Consider the following 21,916-nt stretch of genomic DNA (forward strand, 5'->3'; position numbering starts at 1 on the left):
CTGCTAGGTTTTCTTCTGTAGATGCTACCACCATTTTGACAAAGCAGGCAAAATCTCCAGCATTCTTTCATAGGGCCTGGCAACTTTCTGGGAGTCAGGGACAGCATCTTCTTTTGATACTGAATGGATTCTGGCACAGACAAAATGACTCACCCAAAGTAACCCAGACAACTTGAGATGAAAACTCAAGGGTTCTAGCTCCTAGTAACGCTGCTTAAAATACTGTGGGTTTCTTGCAGTTTCCCCAGGTCTGACTGTTATAGGCATGGTGTGGTGCTTAGCTGCCTGCTGGGGTTAAACCATGACACATGGTTACTGAAAAGCAGACCTACCCTTGCTGCCAACATTCCCACCTTAAGTCCCTCAGCTCAGTGAACTCTGTATGAGGCTCAGCAGACGTCCACTTAGCTGGGTATGCTAAGGTCTGTATTTTTGTCTTCATCTGCCCTGATTCCTTCATGTGCTACATCCTCTATGAATGTCAAGCCTCACATACCAGGGATATGCAATTGAAGGCATTCTGTAAATGGCAGTGTGAGGAATTTGCTGTTTCATTGCAACTGGATTGGTCAAAACTGCATTAAGCTGCTTCTTTCAACCAGGTGATGTAAGGACAATTTCAATCATTTGAAAAGAAAATTGCTGGGGGGAAACAGCAATTTTCTTTTTGGAAACAAGATCTTGTTTCTGTTTTCTCTGTGATTTCACAGTTGTTTGTACTGCTTATTTACATGTGGCACAGCAGTATCAATCCCAATAACAATCACTTCCAACTTATTTGTAATCCTCCTCGTGAACTCCTGATCTAGCATTTTCAGATGAATACTCCAGTGTTTGGATCAATTATTTTCTCCCTAGCCCTTCCCTGCTATGCACCATGCTGTCTAGTTCTTTACTTTCATATATATAGACACATTATATATACAGTAATAAGATCTCCCCTCAGCCTTCTCTTCTCTAGGATAAACCGTCCCAGCTGTCTCAGCCCTTCCTCATATGTGAGATGCTCCAGTGCTTTCATCACCTTTGTGGCCCTTCTTTGGACTCCCCAGTATGTCCATGTCTCTTTTGTACTGGGGAGCCCAGAAGTGGACACAGCACTCCAGCTGTGGCCTCACCAGGGCTGAGCAGAGGGGAGGGATCACGTCCCCTGACCTGCTGGCAACGCTCCTCCTAATGCTGGCAATACTTCGTCTAATGCAGCCCGGGATACCATTAGCCTTCTTTGCAGCAAGGGCACATTGTTGGCTCATGTTCAAGTTAGTGTCCACTAGGAGCCCAGGTCCTTTTCTGCAAAGCTGCTTTCCAGCTGGGTGGCCCCCAGCATGTACTGGTGCATGGGGTTGTTCCTCCCCAGGAACAGGGCTTTGACCTTCTCCTTGTTGAACTTCACGAGGTTCCCGTCAGCCCATTTCTCCAGCCTGTCTCTCCCAGAACACACACCTCAGAACATCTACCACTAACCTGCTGATAATAGTAAACTGGAATATGATATAAATATATTAGGATAAATAGGATAAATTGGAAATTAATAAAATTTCTCCTCCTTTGTTGGAACAAAATCACTGGGTGGAAAAAAGTTTTCCAGGTGTGTGGAAATGCAACCTACTGTCCCACCCTTAAAGTTCACTGTGGCTTTATGCCGTTCACACTCTTAGCCTGCCTCTGCTCTATTTGAACTGAAAGCTCCTTGTAGTAAGGATTTGTCCACTGCTTCCTCTCTCTGCTGTATGAAACTTCAGAGGTGGAGAGGGAAGCACGTTCTTGGTTGATTCAATAATAACACACAATTAACTGTATTCCTTTGACTCCAGAAGTCCAGCCTCTTGACTGGTTTGGTTGAAGTTGGCCTATAAAACATGGTGTGCAGCTGGTTCCTTCCAACAGAGAGAAGTAATGACATGGGTACACACTTTTGGCCCAGTGCAGTACTGGAGGTTTATTTTCACTGCAGGATTTACAGAAGTTGTAGTCTCATTTCACCCTCTTCTCTCCCACTCATAGCACTGGGATGCAAAAGGAGAGGCTGTCATTGGGAGAAGTCTGTTTATATGTTTCTGGCAGTGAACAGCAGGCTTTGTTTTCCCAGTCCTGCTGCCACCAGACAATGGAGATGCAGGGAATGGAAATGAAATCTGATGCTCAGGAATGGAGGAATGGCCAGCTCACCCTCAGAGATCTGAAGACCCAGCATCTGTTGTGACAAAACTTTTGTCTGCCCTTATAGGACGAATAAGGAAAGACTAAGGCAGGGAATATGTCCCAGGCCTCATCTGGTCACAAACAGCAGTAATCCAACAGATGTGGACTGAGAATGGATCTACTGCTGAGGTCAATTCACCCTTATGGGCAACAAACCTGTCCCTGCAAAACACCTTTGTGAGGGTGTGGAAAGGGCAAGTCCTTGGTCTTGTATAGAGCTTTCGTTTGCAGGACAATGATCCACTTGTACCACTGATGAGACGGTTATGAGATGAAAATGCACATGGGATTTACCTAAGAGATTTCTCACAGATCCATGGAGCAGGAAATTCACAGCTGGAGGCCTGAAAGTGATCTTTCATCAGGACAACACAGTGTTGCACAAGGCTGTTAGAGAGGACCCTGCAAGAGACATGGAACAAAAGCGAGACTGAAAGAAAATGCTGAGATTGTCTCCTGGAGGCAAGAAAGAAAAAACATCTGATTTTGAAGGGTGGAGCCCAGAGGAAGTGAAAGAACCCAACCTCCAAAGGGCAGCTGTTAGAAAACAAAATGTACGCCAAAATACCTATCTACTTGGAGATTACACACCTAAGTAATTTTGCCATTGTGGAACCCAAATCAGAACCAAACACAGACACGATGCCCTGCAGCGACAGTGATATCCACCAGTATGAGAACAGCAGCGCTGAGAGTTTCACGGAAAGATGATCACCTCCAAGGAGTTTGTAAGAACAGAAAGCTGGATTTAAGAAGGGAACTAAGCCAAGGGCTCAGAGTGCTGACCTACCAACAGCGAGATCTTGGGTGAGTTTCCTTGCTGGAGAAGTGTTAGAGACTAACTCATTGTGTTAACTGCCATAAAAAGGAAAGGGCCAGGCAAAGTCACTGGACCAAATCATAATGTTTTCCCTCATGCAGAATGCTGAGTTTTGTCCAAGTAAATACCGAGCCAAAATTAAGGTTCTGACTTAGGTTGGCACCAGCGAAGCAGCGAAGGGCTGGGTCCTCGCACCCAGTGACATCAGCACTTGGCAGAATGGGTGCAAGGTGGCTAAACCCAGTAAAGCCAAGATGGACCATACGCTTTTCTGACTGAGCAACTGTGTGGGCAGTGCAGGTAAATAATCCTTGGTCTGAGCAGCTGGAGGGAAGTAGAGAGTGAGATACTAACATTAGCCCTGCTTTTCACAGGTGCATGCCTTTACAAGGTGCGGGGCAGTAAAAAGTACACCCTTTTGAGTTCAGTGCCGTACAGGTGACAGTAAGAAGAAAATCTGCTCAGGAAGAAAGCTCCTGAGATCTGGTGCAGGAACTCTGGGTGTTGTGGAACACCAGGTAATCTGAATCAGCACACCAGGTAATCTGAATCAGCACTGTTGTTTTACAGAATGAAACTCACTTGGTGCCATTGAGTATAGAGCCGTCTTCCCAAATCCAGCCAGAGCCTGTGCTGTTCCTCAGTCCAATCCAGAAACATCCTGTTTGAATACTCTTGAACAGGTCCTAGAAATGGTGACAAATTACAAAGTGACTAATGGCAGCCAGTCTGAAAATGGAGGTAAGGATAAGTAAAGAGAACAGAAAGCAAGATACATCCCCTCGCCTGACTGTTCCTTAAGTGGCTGACAATACTGCTTCTCCACACCTTCTAATCAGGAAGATCAGTCCTGCAGATCATGCCTGGAATAACAGCTATGTGGACACTCACAAGGAAGTAAGCGTGCTTTCAAGGGTCCTGGGTAGATTCTTCAAAGGACATTTCTCAGGGCAATATATGTGAACCAACTGCACCCCAGTCTCCTGGAGTTTCGTACACAGAGCTTTATGTAGGAACGTATGCTATTAGTATTGATATTAATGCTCTACCATACAGCTAGCTAGCAAGCTAATACAAAGTATTAACAATTAAAGGTAAAATCAGGTCAGAGCAGGAAGTGCAGGCACCGACAGCTCTGTGTAAAGAGCCTAGGACCAAAGCTCATTAAATTTTATACAAACTTTCCTCCTACGTGTTTTCAATGTTCGTTTCCTTTTGCCTAACCTTTAACTCCTGTTTACTGTTAAAAGGTGAAGCCTGCAACAGAAACTCAGCCCTGAAGTAAATTCTCCCCCCCAAAAAAACAAAAAAAAGACAAAGACAAGAGAGAGAAGTTTGTCTTGTCCACATTTGCAATGAAACCCAACAACTGCAACCTTTCAGTGGTATGGCTGGGCCCCATCCTTATCTCCTGCTGCCATAAACAAAGATTCAGAGCAGACATCTTCACACAGAAGCATTAACAAAGCTGGTTTGGTAAAGTGGTGGGAATAGGAGTAGCTTGAGGAACGCTTGAGTGTTGCTGGTGGTTTGGAGGTGACTGTGCTTCCCTGGCAAAGGGAGGTTGAACAGTCACAGCCTTTGCAGCATAGGTCATGGACAACTAGGAAAGTCTTGCTTACATGGGGAAGTCTGAGCAGGGATAATGAGTAACACTCTAGTAGCAGAGACAGTAGTAAGAAAGCAGCCAGACCAGGGATGCTTTCTTCACTCAGAGAAATGGGTAATCTGGGGAAGATGAGTTATTTCTCAAGGGATGAGGATTTGCCTAAGAAAGTGTGAGAGCCTGGTACATACTCCCAGTCGAACAGAGACCTGGCTTTGTAAGCCCCCACAGAACATCATACAATGCCACTTCTGTCCAGGGACTGGAAGCTGTCCACGTTCATTGGACCTGAGCTAATAAGCGCTGGCTTGCACAAAACCAGATCAAGTACTTCTGCTCTACTTATACAGACGTGCCTCACCTCCCTAGTGATCAGCTCTACCCATTTCTTTAGTGGTCATACATGCCCCTGCCCCCAGTGAGCACCTGCTGGAAAATGAGCAGTGGAACAGATGGTTTCTGATTTCACCAGCACAACTGAGGTTTTTTGGCAGAGAGAGGAAGTAAGCGTCGAAAACAGACTGAGAAAGAAATATCCGTGCACGAACACAGGGAGTGGCAAGGGTCACTGAGCAGGAGGAGCTGGAGCAGTTGCAGGGAGGAGAGGCATCGCTTTTGCAATGGAAGCATTTCTGAAGAGTGGGGATGTATTGGTTTGTAGGCAATGAGTATAGAGACTGCACAGTGCCACAGTCTTTTCCTGTAATCATTCGTATCAGCCTTGTTGGGGCTAGGAGGGGAGGTCGAGAGGGACAATGGAGAAGACTGTCTCCTAACATCCTTTCTAGGATGATTCTGAGTAGCTGACAGTGACCTTCACCTCTTCCTTCTCCCCTTTGCTTCTTTGCCGGCTGGGACCTTCTAAGGTGCATACTGAAACTGGAAGTGCACTATAACGTCCCAGTCATAAATCCTTCCTCTCCTTTAAAGTCAACATATTGCTAGAGTGACAGCACTGCTTGGATGTCAATCACTGAGGTATCTGCAAGGAAATGGAAGATCCTCAAAGAATAAGAAAACCATTACCATTTCGCTGGTATCGCTGATCACCAGGAGATGAGCTCCCTGTGCCCAGCAGGATTCCTGGCTGGAATGCCAGTCCTTCTTATCCTTGGAGAAGGAGTAGCAGCTCCCTCTGTAGGCTATCCACTGCTCAGGGCAGCGTGGGTGGGAGTCATCTGTAAAGGAATCAAAATACCAGCTTTTCTCTACCATTAGCCAACAGAAAGACACTTGTCAGCAAGGACCTGCTGAAAAGCAACTCTTCCGGATAGTTACAATGCAGAAAACACAAGTGAGGATAAGCATCTAAAAATAACAATGCATGAACACTGAACTTCAGATCCTCTGTGCAATTTCCCAATCTTCATACAAGAGTCACATGCACTCTGATGCTGGTACAACCCCCTCCCCGGGTTTCCTCTGAACTACTCAGATACCTGAGAACCAAAATTGCCTATCTGAAAGCAGATGACATTCTGGGTGTGCAAAAAGTAAGGGAAAAAATTACATCATTCTGTGGGTATGGTGTGATCACATCACACATCAGGTGAACAGATTTTAAGCAGCAAACAGCAGGCTCTCCCACATGGTCTAGCACCTTCTGCATACATGCAAAAGTGTTATAGACCTTGCATATTTGTCCTACAGTTTACCACTATAATTACAGCAAACAAGCCTACAAAAACTTTTCAATGTGTTTCAGTGCTCTTTGCCACAGGATCTGAAATGGGTTGCCTGGGGTCTGCACAAGGAATATATTCTTCAAAATATTCTGGATAGGCAGTGGGTACTTAAGGCTGGTAGAAACCTAGAACAGCTTCTGGTTTAACCCAATATAATGGAGTTCAGGATCTGAGCTCCTGTGCGTAGATGAATCTCCGGTCCTTTGCTGTTGGTTGCTCAGCCTCAGCACCCCTTTCTGCACTTACTCATCTTCCAAAACAAAGCAATCGCCAGGGAGATGCTCAGTAGCCCAAAGGCTATAGCCAAGCCCGGCACAACTGCTGGCCATAGACAGGGAGCTGTAAAAGAGAAAAGAAACCATAGTGAATAGGAGCCACATGAAAACTGATGGTGGTTTTACGTAGTTTGCTTGTGTCCTGGGCATTTCCATAAGGAACTGAACTATTTAGAGCATCCTTGTCTGTCTACACTCAGCACATCGCTGCCATCACTGTCCCTGCCCAGCCTCCCTGAGGCCTCCCCACGCCCCTGCCCACCAGCCCAGGGCCCCATTTCAGCTCAGCCCGGAGCCATCAGTCCCTGTCCGAGCTTCCCAGGAGGTGTACCTATCTCCAGGTCAGCCACAGCTCTGCCCCCGTGGGGCCACAGAGCCAGCTGCTCCAGCCCCTGCAGTGGCTGACTCCAGGAGACAAAGCACCTGCCCCAAGTTGGCCGGAGCCCCCCAGGCACAATGTGACACCTCGCGCTGGCAGAAGCCTCCCAGCAAACCCACTCCTGCGTCAGCGTTGAAGCTCGGGGTGGAAACGCAGAGCTGCACTGCTACAGCCACCATGTTCCAGCCTAAATGCAAAAAGAAACCCAAGGCCTTTCCCCCAGCTCTCTCAGCAACAGTGACAGGTTTAACCTCAGCATCCTGTTCACAGTCTTAGACACATGGTCATGTTACATCTTCCCGGGACGCTGCCAAGTCAGTCCTACGTTCTCATCCGCCTCTCCGATGGCGGGGTGGCAGGATGGGGAGGGCCAGCCTTGAAGACCTTGGGATGCCCCTCCACATTTTCACCACCACCACTCACTGTTCACTTGCTGCCAGTGGCAGAGAGTGACTCTTTGGGGCTGCCTCCACCTTAGCCCAGCACAGCTTCCTTTCAAAGGGTGGGGCAGGACTGCCATGTAGAGGTCTGCTCATGTACAGCACGACCCGTCAGCCTCCAGGCTACACCTTGCTTTCCCATTGTCATCTCCTGGAGCTGAGAGGCATTCACTTTCCATAAGCTGTTTGAAATCTCAGCACTAAAATCTCCCCTCTCCCAGGTTGAGGAGAGGATGACACTTACTGCCACAGATAAGCTCCAGGGGGGTTTGGTTTGCTTGTTTTATTAATCTCAGTATGACAGCTGCATAGACAATAGGACTTTCTAAGAAGCACTAAATGTGCAGCTAATGGTTACTGATGTTGAGGAACCCAGGATTTCCCTGTGCTTCTCCCTTAAGCTTATGTACTATATCCTGCTCTTGTGATGCTCCAGAGTCTTCTACCCAAATCCAGCGGCAAAGTCCCTGGTGGAGCTCATGAAATCGAGGTGATTCTTTCTCAGTTGTGTCACAAGACCCAAAGAAACATATCTGTACTCCCTAAAAAGGCTAGAAGTCTAAGGAGTAAGATGGAGGGAGGGGAAGGATAGCTTTAACCAAAGACACTACCACAGCAAGTACATCGAAAACTTGGTAGAAGGGCTGTGAGTAGGATGTCGTAGCAATAGGATACAAAATACACAAGGAAGACAGAGGGGGCTGTTCTCTGCTCAAGTAAAATTACAGTCAGATTAGGTTAAATAACTAACTGCATCAAGAGGTAACAGTAACAGCAACCCGCAGACCAGGCAAATACTACTAAATGCATGGGGTTGGAATTATATGCTAGACAAGGATGGTGACAGCACTCATGAACCTGCAAAAAGAACCAGAGCAACCACGAAGGAAGCACAGTGACAACGATAGGCATCAATTAATCGCATTAAATTAAGCAAATGCCATGTCAGGGCATGATGCTGAGACTCAATGCTTAGACACTGTCAATAGGCACCTTGCAGAGCGGCGAGCTGGGAGACATAGAAAGCGAAGCAGCTCGTGACTGCCCTGAGCTGTGCTCAGGCCACCTGGCTCACCATGGCTCCATCCAGCAGCTTCTCTGCTGCAGTGAACACAAATGCACTGAGATTCAACAGAGCCAAAAACCACCACCAACAACAACAACAGCAAAAGGCACTGTGGTATAATAATTTCAAAATGGGAAACTACAGGAAAATGAGGCAGTTTGTCAGAGAGAAATTAAAAGGGATGGCTAAAAGAATAAAATATTTGTAAGCGGTAGGGGAGACTTTTTTTAGGATCTCTTGGTGGAGGCTGAAAACAAATGCACATCACGTATCAAGAATATTGTGGGAAGGAGAAAGAAAGCCAGCGCTAAAACAGAAGGGGAACGGACTTCACTTAAAAACAAGAACGCATCCTTTAAGCATTGGAAGCTTTGTCCAAATACAGAAAGTAGACCAGATCAATAAATTAATAAAAAATAATTTATTTTTATCTTAGAGAGGTTTGCAGGCTCACTGGTTTTAAGATCAGTTTCTGGTTTATAGCAATATATTTAGACCTGTGGTTTTGGCTAAAAGAAGTTTCTAAGGTAACAAGGGTGAGCATGAGGGAGCTTTGTTGTAGGCATCATTCTTCTGGTAGAAAGATCTTTCCAAAGGTAAAGGTTTTGTTGTGTTTCCTGAAGCTTGCAGGATCTTCTAGCTGCCCCACTTGTAGTTAAAAAATACCAACATTTATTTATTTTTTTAATCATTATTAAAAAACAAAAACCCATCTCTTTTCAGTTACAAAATACTGAAAGACTTTTCAGTTACAACCTACTCCTCAGCTTCACGCAAGAGGACTATGGGAGAACTGAAGGACTTGAACTGGGTAGCTGTTCTCTCTGCCTGCTCGCTATTCCTCTTGTAAGGTCACCTTTGTATCTCTGGTGACGTGGGTTTTGCCATCAGATTAAGCCTCAAGAGAATGGAGTCAGCCCGAGGTTAAGGGGTAGGGTGGAGCTTCTTCTCTGCAGATGACAACTGAAAACTAAGTAAAAGGGGATAAATATCTGTTGAAACATAATTCTTTGTTCTGAGACCACATTTCTGAGGATTTGCACTTCTGTTTTCCTTCCTCTCTTGCCTCCCAAAGAAGCTATCATCTCCTGCATCCTCCAGATCACTGTTCCGGATTTTAGGGAAAACTACTTCCAGGACAAGGAGACTGGGATGACAGTCAATGAAATAGTTAATCCTTAAATGTCAGCACCGGGCATCCCAGCTGGTGCCTCCTGGCAATGAATAGAGCAGTTCACCCTCTATTGTTTCAAACCAACTGCAGAAAAAAGGAACTGACTCAACTCAGCATCAAAACAAAATCCCAGGGCACCTCCACAACCAAAGCAGTGGGAGAGTTCACTTCAGTTCTTAGAAATGAAAAAGTATGCCGTTAGATAATTTTGGGAGGAAAAAAGAGAGTGAAGAGCACAAGTCATATTGAAGCATTCAAGGTGAATTTGAGCCTCACTTGAACTGCAGTGATCAACCCAGGAAAGTGGCATAAAAAACTTCATAAATCAGGATTTCTACCCCTTGCAAAACGGAGTCCCTGCAGTTCCCCCTTTTTAAAACAGGTTCAGGGGTTTGCGCTTGATCCTCAGCCCCTGGAGTACTTGTGAAGCTCTTGTAGAAAAGGAAGGGAGAAGTACCTGGGATAAGTTTGAAACCGAGGAGGGAAATCTGAATGGAGCATCCAGAAATATTTCCATGTGGTTGTCTGAGGAACTGTGGAAGAGTCTCCCCAAGAGAAGGGAGAAGTGGACCGGTGGACATTTAACGTAAATATCCAATGTTATAACTTTCTAGCATACAAAACACCCAGTTAGGTCTGTCAGTGCTTTGGAGAAATGACTGTGATACGCTGCATTCATCTGCAAGCAAAATGACCCAATATTTTTAGGTTTGGGAGTCCAGATTCAGTTCAAAAACTGAAAGCTGTTAGCACTTTATAATTCAAGTCTTCTAGGACAATCTGAAGAATGTCATTGCACTGTCCCAAATAGCTCCCCTCAGCTCCTGCCTACGTCAGTATGGGAGCAGCACGACCACCTAGGGCCGAGGAGGAGGATTTGAGAAACGAGGATCCTGTCCTTGGCTATGGCACAGACCTGGTTATGGCTGTTACTACAAGCACGCCACACAGGCTAACACTGTCTTAAGTGACTGCTGGACTGACATTTTGGTAGTGTGGCATATCTAAGGCTCTCTGGAAGCCAAACAGAAGACAGCCAGGGCAACTCTTCATTTTTGAGAAGTCCATGAGAGCCAAAAACAGTTGGTTTGACCAGAGGACTGATCTATACACCTGTGATATACCTGTGATACTGCATCACAGGGATGACTTGGTAGCAAGGGTGTGCATTTGAAAACAGAGATGAAATACCTGAGAGCACACCTCTCAAAAGTGATGGAGACAGGGACAGAGTTGAAAATAAAGATCTTCTAAAGAAAAGTACTTAAACTGCGCTCCTTAGGGACTCCTCGTATGCAGAAGAGAGCTGGGAAATAATCAAATAATATGCTCAGAAAGTGTGTTCAAAGTTCAGCTTCCTTATTTTAGGCCCTCTGACTTCAGCTCAAAAAGATGAGGATACATAAAGGAATTTGGAGAGGAGGAATATTAAAAAGAAAATTGCAAACTTCTCAAGAGGGCATCGGGTAATCTCCACCTCCAACAGGGTGGGAGTGGACACAAATGGCAGGGAATGAAGGGATGTCCCTGTGTTTTCTGATGCAACAGAAAACATCATTTCTGATGAAAACACATGCAAAAGCAAGACTGCCTTCCAAGCAGATGGAGTGTGACTACCAGATAGGAGCTTGGGGGTTTCTGTGCAGTGATGTTTCCATAGTGCAGCAAGTGACCACGCAGCAGTAACAACCACAGATGTATGCAGTTATTCTGATCAGGGCACAGAAATCTCGTATCCCAGAGCAAGAGCCCCCTTTGCTGTAACAGCTCTGAAAAAAGCTAAGGTCAACCATTAGTGTTGCAGCCAATGCAACACAAGTCATCTAAAGCACACAGGCATTTAAGAGGAAAAGCAATCAGCTCATGGGAAGGAGACGCTTATAAAGAATGATCATCAATGCAAAATCTCACTCTTCTAAGGCGGTATTTCTCAACTAAGCAGCCAGAGAACTTGCTCAGTGTGACATTTGCAAGGCCTGAACAGGGGGAATGGAGCGGAAATAAGGGAAGAGAAAATTTAAGGAAAGCACTAAGAAAATCTTCCTGGTAGTAAAATGCCCTGCAGAACTCTCTCAAGGCAAAAGCTGAAAATTTGCTCACTGGGAGGTATGTAAAACTAGAACAGAGAAAACACAGGAAAAAATGTATCACAAAAGAATCCTGCAGAGCCCCATGGGAGAGAGAATGGATGATCTCATATGCCTCCTCTGCCTCTGATCTCTGATTAGCATACGCTTCTAATTTATCTGTACTCGCATCTCGCCTGCCCTTCAAAGAACTATTGCTGACAATCTCTTATTGCTGACAAGCAGACAACTTCAAAACTGCAAACCTCTTTTGGAGAAAAGGATGCCTGGGTTGAACGCCCGGGAGTAAACACCGAAAGGGTCTGACGGAGACAGGGAGGAAAACAATGCTGGGTCTCCGACCCATCGGCTTATATCACAGTAAAACACTCACGGTAATTTTAGAGCAAAAGCAACAGCACCGTGAGCTGGTACGCAAAGTCAGTGGCCAGCTCAGAGTGTTTTTGTTAGAACTTGCTTTCGCTTGAAATAAAATCTTTTGTTGACCTACCTCATCCAGCTTCCTTACCTCTCCTTTCCCATCCAGCTTTGGCCCTCGGCGGCGGAGTCTGAGAGAATTTGACAGAAGTATAAATTATTTCCTCACTTGCTTCAGCTGCAGAAGTTTCTGATCTGCTTCCCTCCATGCCAAAGCAAAGAGAGCATATGACAAGATGTTTCGATCAGGCTGTTGAGCGACAGGGCTGTGAAACAGGAAACCTGAGGCTACATTCAGAAGACAAGAAATGTGAAGTTGCAACCTCTATCTCCAGCTGCTCAAAATAACCAAATTTACAACAGAATGGAGAGCAGTGGAAGTGCAACAACTTCCATTTCCTAACCTGATGAGGGATGTCTTAAGAACAGCCGTTAGTGGAAGAGGTGATTAATCACAAAGTTCATGGGTATTCTAATTGTTGCCAATGCAAGGGGCGGTGATTAGACTGACATAGTAATTGTGAGAATGTGTGTCACTCTGAAGAGCTCTCTCTCAGGACAGAAGCAGGTAGATAGCGAGAGCACAAGATGAAAAAGGTAAATACCAAGACTACAAGGTGAAAAGTGGGATAAGCAATGGCTATGGCAAACTGGCAGCCCAACTGCTGTCAAGAGGGAAGTAGAGGTGGACAGCATGGGTTTGAGAAGGAAGCCTTGTGAGCTTTGGACACTTCTACTAGGAACTCTTTCTACACCCAACACCCAGTGTGAATGTGCTTGAGACACAGGCAGGCACTGAGAGTTGGCATCCCTCAAGACCCTCTGAGTCAACATCTCAACAGCATCAGTACAAGAGAGACATGGACATACCGAAGAGAGTCTCGTGAAGGGCTACAAAGACGATGACAGGACTGGAGCATCTCTCCTATAAGGAAAGGCTGAGAGAGCTGGGGCTGTTTAGCCTGGAGAAGAGACGTCTTGGGGAGGATCTCATTAATGTATATAAATACCTGAAGGGAGGGTACAAGAAGAGCCAGGCTCTTTTCAGTGGTGCCTGCTGACAGGACCAGAGGCAGTGGGCACAAACTGAAACACAGGATGTTCCCTCTGAACATCAGGAAACACTTTTTTACTGGGAGGGTGATTGAACACTGGCACAGGTTGGCCAGAGAGGTTGTGGGGTCTCCCTCCATGGAGAATAGTGTGGACACGGTCCTGGGCAACTGGCTCTAGGTGGCCCTGCTTGAGCAGGGGGTTGGACCAGATGACCTTGAGAGGTCCCTTCCAACCTCAACCATTCTGTGACTCTGTGGTCAGCAATAACAGGAAAGGAAAGTTTTCTTCTGAGGTAGTGAAGAGTGACCACTAATGAGAATGGTGGGGAGTACTGATGTTTCTGTCATCTTGAGAAACCTCTTAGCTGCACGGTTGGCTGTTTTTTGTTTTGATCCAGATTCTGATCCCTTCCAGTTCATACTCAGATTGGACGTGTTTGCCAGGCTCGGGCTGTACATCTTCCTCACTGGTACAGTTCATTTACAAGAATTGCCTGGGCATTCTCAACAAGGGAGTTTGCCATGGTTTTCAGTTCTAGGATACGGATGATTGCTCCCCGTCCTGGTGACATGCTGTAAATTTGAGAAGTGATTGCCCCGGAGGATGCTTAGTTTGATACAGAGTGTTGTGGCCAATTTGTTACAATAGACATGTCTGGGAAGGCACGGATTGGGTATTTCTGCAAATTCCTCCATCACACACTTGCCTCTAAAAGTGGCACATTGCACCCACAAGATTCCTTCCATACCTGGGTAGGGCCTGTAGACAGCAAGACGGGGAGTCCGTACTTGAAAGGAAGGGGAAGGCAGAAGACAGCAGAGCGACGCAAGAGGAAGAAAGTCTCTCCTGAATAGTAATTCGGAGAGACTGAATATTTGAACGAATATTGAAGTCTAAAGACAGCTGTCAAGCCCAGAGAGGGAGAATTTGCTATAGTCATGATGAGACCTTAGTTGGGAATGTAATCTGGCCGGAAAGAAACCAGCAAGATTCAGACACTGCTTAAGTGCCCAGACCAAGGGGAAAAGGTTGCAGCCAAAGGCACTCCAGGCTGCCTGCAGGGCCAGTGTGATCATGAAGATGGCGTAATTTGTGAACAAGTGGAGAAGTGAAGGCTGGCGGGGAAGAATGAAGAGCTCTGTTTTGATATTGATGGTCTGTTTTGACCATTTTCTCTCAAGTATCAGCAAGAACTTGACTTCTTAGTTTGGACAGGAAATAGAGAGGAAGCGATCGCTCTATAGGAGGCCATGCAGGCAACACACCGTTAATAGCTAAGTGTGGATATAAATAAGTCTGACCTCTGCAGCTGAGATGTCTGTGCCATACTCCCAGTGGAATTAGCAGTAGGACACAAATCACAGCAGGACTAAATCGATCAGTTTTCCAGGAGCCAGCAACGCTCCTTCCCAGTTCCTCACTACTGAAGCAGCATGCCGTAGGGAAGCCTCCCAAACCCCCCTCAAACAAGTGGCTTCTCTAGCATGTTGACAGTTCACTACATCCAGCATTTCTTTCTTAACTAAAAGATGCAAAAGCCTCAGAGCTCTGGCAAAGAACATCTGTCCCTTCCTGTAACAGAGCCCTGGAAAGTGGACTCTCTTACCATCACAGTGGGGGCATGACTTAAGAAGAGAAACGTCCTTTAAATATGCCAGTCTGAAATCATTTATAGCTTTATTAATCACACTTAAGATGCTCACGTCCACCAACCTTGTGCATGATCAGCTGGACCTGGAATTCCTCTGCAGTGGCAAAACCTGCAGGAGTCGGAGGAGACACCTTTATTCGGAAGTGTAACAAAACAGTATGTCGGGCGGGGACCAAATCAGAAGGATCAAGGCCACGAACCAGTTTTATGAAGAATGGTCTCCCTTGCTTGTTTAACGAGAAGTCGCTCCGGACGTGCGCGGGCAGCGAGGGCCTACTACTGCCCTCGGCAGAGGGAGCGAGGGGAGAGGCAGGCAACGGCTCCATGGCGCTGGGAAGCCCTTCACCCCCACGGACGACGGGTTCACCCGCCTGCAGGTGACCCGAACCTGTTCGAGGGCCAGAGGTGAGAGTTCGGCCTCGAGGCGGACAAGTTACAAAGCGCTGTGGGCCCGGCTGCCCCCAGGCGGCTCCTCGGCCGGCCCCAGCCGGCGGGCTCCCCCCGCGGCGCCTCACGGCTTCTGGCGCCGGGGGGGGCGGGGCGCGGGGCGGGGCGGCCCGGCGGGGCGTGCCTCTCCGCCATTGGGCGAGCGGCTCCCGCCTCGAGCCGTGCTTCGCGCTGGCTCTCGGGTGGGAGGGGTTAGCCGGCGGGCGCTACGGGGGCTCCTCTCTGCCGGCCCTCATCGTTCATTGGAAGAGAAGCGAGGGGAGGCGGGATCTTCACGCCTTTTTTCACCGCCTATTGGACGGCGAAGAGGAAGGAGGCGGGCTCCGGAGCCGCCCCCGTCATAGGCCGGGGCGGGCTTTAGAGGCCGCCCCTTTCCACCGCCGCTCCTCGTTCGCTGAGGAATCGCTAGTGGGCGAGGCGATCCCGGGGGCTCCCGGGCTCCCATTGGCGGAGAACACCAGTTCCGCCACGCCCTTCCTGCTTCCGGTTCACGGGGCGGGCGGAGGGAGCCGGCCGGGACCGCGGAGGAGGCCGGTGCGGGCCGGTGCCGTCCGCGCCTGCGGTCCCCGGGCCGCCCCGTCACCGCCGAGCGCGCGGCGTGGGATGCCCGTGAGCGGCGGATCGCTCTTCCGTAGGGGCGCCCGTGCCCGTGCCCGTGCCCGTGCGCGGCGGGGGGAGGCCGGGCGGTGCGGCGGGCGGGGCCGGTGCGGTAGCAGCAGCAGGTGGGTCCGGCGGCGGCGGGTTGGGCTCCGGCCGGCGGGGCGGGCGCCGCGGCGGAGGCGGCGCTCCGGCGGCGGGGGGGAGGTGGAGAGCGGCGGTGGCGGGGGGGGAGGGGGGCGCACCGAGGCCCCTGGGGCCGCCGCGGGGGTGGAACCGGGCCCTGCCCCGGGCGGGCGGCTCGGTCCCAGCGCCGGGCAGCGTCTCGGGCAGCGGCAGCCCGCCTCCGAGGCTGTCAGCCGGAGCGGTAACCGGCCAAGGGGAGAATCGCAGCGTCGCGGCATCGCTTTTTCCTTCAGCCTGCGTGTGAGCGAAGCGTTTGCCGGCGAGTTGCCCGGAGAAGCCGTGGCTAGTGCGAAGGGCAGGGTCCTGCCTTTCGTCTTGCGAGAGGCGAATCACGAGTTCTTGTGTCACGGGCTTCCTCATTTCAGCGTATCTAAAACCTCGTCATGTTTGCATCTGAGCCCCGTGGCGATCGGAGCTCGCAAGCTGTCACGGCGGGCTCTGCGGGGGTGGGGGGGTAATCACTGGGTTCAGCCAAACGGGCTGTCCCTCTAGCAGGCTCTCTGCCGAGCTGCAGCCAGGTGCTTATTGAATTGTGGGTCGCCAGCGTCTGGAGCTTTACTGAAATCTGCGGCGGGAGAAGCAGAGGGGAATCTGTTGCGCCACTGTGGTTGGCTGGTGCAATCCCTGAATGTCTCATACGTGATTTTCGCATGAACCCGGGAGCCAAATCTTCTAGATTTCATTATTATCTTCATTACTGCCGCTTCGGTTGGGTCTTACAAAGGATGTCTCAGTCTCCTCCTTCCCTTCTTCCCCCGTGTAAACAGAAGAAAACTGTTCTGTGAAGTTGCGGCTTGGTATTATCAAACGCTTTCAGATTCTCAGCTAAAGTAGTACTAGAAAGATAACATAACTATAATTATTAAGATTAAGGCACTTGAACAAACAGAGCCTGGCTAATCACAGTGGCTCTTGCCTGCAAGCTCTTCACATGAGAGTCACAAAGGGGATTGATTAGAGGCCTGGTAAATAATTTTCTGCTGACTGGCTTCTCAGTGAGATGCAATAACAAACAATGGCTTATGCCTGAAACTTACTCCAGCGTTCAGCCTGCTGGGCTCTGCCCTGGATGAATCAATGCTAATTAATGTGCTCAGCAGCAAAACGTTTTGCAGTCCCGAGGCAAAACTCAGGAAAGAATCCCAAATCGGCCCAGTGAATTGTCTTTGACTATGCACGAGGCTTAGATTTCCTGTCTTTTGGGAACTGTGAGATGTTTCTAGATTTTGACTTCTCCTTTTTTGCAGTCAGGGCTGAGGAAGTGGCCAATCACTGACTCCGTGACCCTGAAGTTAGTTTGCAGGGGGCTGAAACAGTCAATCCTCTGTGTTCTCCGTGGTGTGTGCCCAGGATGTCATCACCTTGCCATACCTCTGCTGTGCTGGCAGTCTTTATGGCCCTTGCTGTGGGTGTGGGGGCTGAACAGTCGAAAGAGAGGAGCTGCGATGTGGTTGGTGACGAGAGCAGCGAGTCGCAAATGGAAAGAGCCCTGCTGAAGAAACTAGAACCCCTGAGCCAAATGAGGTACAGTACAACACACTGCAGGCCTTGGGCTGCGCAGTGCCTACCCTTAGCCCAAGGGGAGGAGAAGATTTGGGGCCAGACTGCAGAATGGGCTCCCCCGTTAGTACGGGCTGTGACTGGCTTCCAGGTCTCGAGTGTCCGCTGCTCTGAACCATGTTCTTTGTAATCCTACGGGCTGTCTGTTCTGTCCTCTCCCTGCTGCAGGTTTAACGTGACTGTTGAGAAAGGCAAAACGGAAAACTACGTCTACCATTTCAGGGTGTGCAGGGAGGTCAACAGCACCTTGCACGATTTTGGTGGCCTGGTACAAACAGATAGACAGAATGGAAGGACCACAGTGATAGGAAGAATCAATGAAACCCAGGTCTTCAATGGAAGTAAGGTTCTACTCAATACTTTTCTTATTTAGTATCTGCCTTTCACCTCCTGATCTGGATTTGCAGCCTATATTGTTTCTCTCTTGGCAGGTGACTGGATCATGCTGATTTATAAAGGAGGTGATTCATATGGCAGGCACTGCAGTGGTGAGAAGAGAAGAGCTGTGATAATGATTTCTTGCAAGCGGGGAGTTACAGCGGTGAGTGACACATAAGGGGGGAGAGGAGCAGGAGGCTGCCAGGCAAACGGTTGTTTATAAGCAGAAGGGCTTTGAGGAGGCAGCAAGGTTTTCTTCTGTCCTCCAGTGTCTGTTGCCTAGCTGCACCAGCAGTGATAAAACTGTCTTCTGGTAAAGTTCAGCATGTCTGGGCATATTTTCACATGACTTAGCTTTTCCCAAATTGCAGAGTTCATTCAGCATTATTTCGGAAGAGCGGGAAAAGGAGCAGGAGTGTTTCTACCTCTTTGAGATGGACAGCAGTGTGGCTTGCCCAGCTGAGGATTCGCACCTCAGCGTTGGCTCCATTCTACTGATCACGTGAGTCATTGGAAGAGCTGTTCGTGTCTGGGCCATAATCTCCAGTGCCATTTAGAAACATAGCAAATGCTATACTAGAATAGATAATTGTGGTATACCTATCCACAGCCATTGTTAGATGTTACTGTGCCTCTGAGCTTTTTGGACAAAAGCTCTTGCACAAGGCATGACGCTGCAGAGCTGCTCTGTTCCCTGTAGACATCCTCCTTCATAGTTTACAGGCAAGTGCACTGAAACATGGAAGACGTGACTTCCTAAAATTGTACAACAGCTTTTTGCCAGAGCTGGGAATTCAGACCAGGAGCCTTGACTCATTTTCTGTGTTTGTGCTTAGAGGCACTACTTCATGTAATGCTGCTGAAAGATTTATACTAGCAGATCAATATTTTGGGGACCATTTCTGGTCTGGTCTCTGTTTATAGCTCTGTTTTTGAGTGGTGCTCAGCTGCTTGCTCCAATACCAATCTGAGGCAGGTGGCTGGCTTGGAAGAGGTTGTCTATACGATTTCCTCAGCTCTGATTTTTAATTCTGCCCTCCAGGTTTGCTTCACTGATTGCAGTCTACATCATTGGTGGGTTCCTCTACCAGCGCCTTGTAGTGGGAGCAAAGGGCATGGAGCAGTTTCCTCACTTTGCCTTCTGGCAAGATCTGGGCAATTTGGTGGCGGTGAGTGAAAATCCCTGTATATTCCCAGCCTGGCCCATATGTTAGGACAGGAGGAAATGGCATCTGCCTTGCCTTCGTGGACTATGTCTCTTGGGTAGACCTACCACCAGGGTAGCGTACTCTGAGGCAGAAGAAGAGGATATCTGTTGGGGGTTTTTTGTAGGGTTTTTTTTTCTCCCCGAGTACTCTATTTTTGCATCCTTGCCGAGTCTTGATTCCCTGCCGATATCCTGAGATTGCTACATAACAAACTAGAACACATGCTCATTAGCGGTTAACACGTTCCAGGTAGGAGTGTTAAGCTGGGGACTGTGAAATGATCATGTCCGACTCCCTGAAACCCTTCCTTGGTCACCGTAGGCAGTGCCATTTATCCTCCATGCTCGTCTCAGCATGATGTTGCTGCGTACTGTTAATCAGTATGCCCAGGGCTTTCAAGACCCAGTAGGATGTTTGTATGTGTGCTTCTCTTGTCAAGACAAGTTTTGGGGTCCTGTCCCAGGTAGCACGGGGATAGGCATGATCCCTTAGCACAAGAGAAATCGCAGAAGCTGCTTTGCTTTGGATTGCATACAGTCTGATTTGGGTGCAATATCTTGTGCTTGTAGGATGGCTGTGACTTTGTCTGCCGATCTAAGCCTCGAAATGCGCCAGCTGCATACCGTGGTGTGGGTGATGACCAGCTGGGTGAGGAGTCGGAAGAACGGGATGACCATTTGCTACCAATGTGACAGGCTTTCCACACTGAGTTCTTTTCTCCCCATCTCCCCAGCGCTTGTTTAGTCGGGTGCCTCCCAGCCAGTTCTCCTTCTCTCACTTCTGATTTTCTTTATGCTATTTGCTTTCAGCGTCTCTGGTGTGACAATTCCCATGGATGCCTCTGAGTGTGAACGGCACTGGTCCCTGAAGGCATGTCTTATGAATATAATGCTGGTTTAGGTTTTCAAAAATGCAGCAGAGCTGGGGGGGGGGGAAGTGCTGAGAGTTGACTAGAAGACAGTGAGAATGCAATACAAGCGTTCAGCACTGAGCAGGAATGGGAGATGAATCGCTGAGAGGAAAAAAGGGCCGTGGATGGGTGCAGAAAGGGGAAGGAAAATGAGGCAGTGGGTTAAAACAGCCAAGACTGTAGGAGGGATCTTTTGTGTCCTTTTTTTTTTTTTTTCCTCCTCCTCGGGTTTACAGGATCTTTAAGACACTGGAATTATTTTTCTTTTAATGCATTTTCAGCTTTTCTAGCTTCTGCACTGTTATGCACTGTTTCTGCCAGCATATCCTGCACAGAGTGCTCTACGCCAGACTCCGTGGGGGTGGAAGAGGCATTAGCACCTCTGCAGTCTTTTCTTTTCCTAATGGTAATATGTTGAAGAGTACACACCGGTTTCCTTCAACAGATGAAAAGGGATGCATGCCATCCTCTCAGACTGGAGAGGGGCAGTGATAAAAAAACTATAGGAGTTAAATACAGTCTTGTGACTTTCCAGTTCAGTCAGACTATTGTTTCAGTCTTCTCAATCATTGAGAAGCAAAAGGAAATGACGTGCTGCTAAGTAAAGGGAACACTTGCTGAACTGACTTCAAGGCAGAATGAGACAGATGATAGCTGTCACTTGAGTTCTGTTACAAGCTTCCCGAGGTGACTGCCCACACAGTTTTGTCACTGTCAGCATTGTGATTCCATGCTCTCCAAGAGTTCCCCATGAAGCTACCAGAATTTATTTTTATAAAAAAGGAACCACAGAAGCCAAGGACAAGAATGCTAACACATTAAAAACTGCATAAAGGACTCCCACGCTTACAAGGTCACCTTTCATAAATCACTGTCCCCTTAAGTGTGGTGCAGACCAGTCTTAAGATACTTGCCCTGTGCAGACGGTACTTGCATACTGCTGCTGGCTGGGAGTGAGAGAGACCTTATCCTGGGGCCCTGGTGAAAAGCAGCTACAGCTGGGTGGTAAAGACTTAATTGCAACCTTCAGGAACTTGGTGTCTTGATTCCTAATTGCTTTTTATGTGAGGGGCTAGACTCTAAGCAATCCCATTCTGCCCTACTGTAGGCTGGCAGAGAACTGTCCTCAGTCTTGAGGGCAGAGACTGTGAATAAGCAAGCTGCTACCGCTAACGGCAGAGCACAGACAAGGTTCCTGTATTTTTAGTACTACCAAAGCAGTCTGAACAGTGACATTGAGGGAAGAGGCGTGGCCCTGCTTTCTTGCTGGGTTTAGAGTGGGCGAACAATTCCTGCTTTCTTTGACTTTTGTTACGGTCTCAATCTTTCTCATAACATGGGAAAAATAGGAAGTCACTAAGTCTGTTGTTACTGTTTTTCATGGTGGTGTTTAAGGTAATTTTTTTTGTACAAAACACAACTTTCAAAAATAAAATGACCAAAAAAACTGGTGAAGTGTTGTGCTGATGTAACAGGAGCTTTCTTTGGTGCCAGAGCATCTTTCTTATCCAAGGGTGTGGTGCCTTGTGCCTGAACTTCTTTTGCCAGGAATGGATCTCTTATTAGTACATGTTTTTTGCTGCTACCTTGTATGACTTCAGTTCCCTTAGGGCTTGAGAGGGAGGGGTGTACACATCTTTAATAACTGAAACTTTAAAAGCTCAGGTAGTTACAGATGGGAAAAGTTTCCTACGCTCTGTATTTCTCTGCAGTAATAAAAATCAGAAGTCACTTTTTGATGAAGGTTGTACTTCTCAAACACTAGTTTAATG

General features: G+C 48.0%; 2 protein-coding genes across 5 annotated transcripts; one reads left to right on the forward strand and one right to left on the reverse strand.

The window, feature by feature from the left end:
• Nucleotides 1–1,916: 1,916 nt before the first annotated feature.
• Nucleotides 1,917–15,032, reverse strand: LOC143155825 (killer cell lectin-like receptor subfamily G member 1). Its single transcript, XM_076328800.1, has 6 exons — nt 14,921–15,032; nt 6,560–6,652; nt 5,655–5,806; nt 3,605–3,708; nt 2,497–2,604; nt 1,917–2,194 (listed from the first exon to the last, which is right to left on the reverse strand). Exons 2-6 carry the CDS (start codon nt 6,561–6,563, stop codon nt 2,143–2,145), a joined length of 420 nt encoding a protein of 139 aa, XP_076184915.1. The 5' UTR covers nt 6,564–6,652; nt 14,921–15,032; the 3' UTR covers nt 1,917–2,142.
• An 814-nt stretch (nt 15,033–15,846) lies between these two features.
• M6PR (mannose-6-phosphate receptor, cation dependent) lies at nt 15,847–21,875 on the forward strand. Of its 4 annotated transcripts, XM_076345770.1 has the most exons (7): nt 15,848–16,027; nt 17,439–17,612; nt 17,817–17,989; nt 18,080–18,189; nt 18,398–18,528; nt 19,069–19,195; nt 19,804–21,875. In XM_076345770.1, exons 1-7 carry the CDS (start codon nt 15,909–15,911, stop codon nt 19,924–19,926), a joined length of 957 nt encoding a protein of 318 aa, XP_076201885.1. In that variant the 5' UTR covers nt 15,848–15,908; the 3' UTR covers nt 19,927–21,875. The 4 variants fall into 4 exon arrangements, with proteins under 4 accessions (XP_076201875.1, XP_076201885.1, XP_076201857.1 ...); XM_076345760.1 differs by lacking the exon at nt 17,439–17,612 and having other exon boundaries at nt 15,847–16,027; nt 17,871–17,989; XM_076345742.1 differs by lacking the exon at nt 15,848–16,027 and having other exon boundaries at nt 17,341–17,612.
• Nucleotides 21,876–21,916: the final 41 nt, after the last annotated feature.

The sequence above is a fragment of the Aptenodytes patagonicus genome, chromosome 1, assembly GCF_965638725.1.
Source record: "Aptenodytes patagonicus chromosome 1, bAptPat1.pri.cur, whole genome shotgun sequence".
Classification (NCBI taxonomy): domain Eukaryota; kingdom Metazoa; phylum Chordata; class Aves; order Sphenisciformes; family Spheniscidae; genus Aptenodytes; species Aptenodytes patagonicus.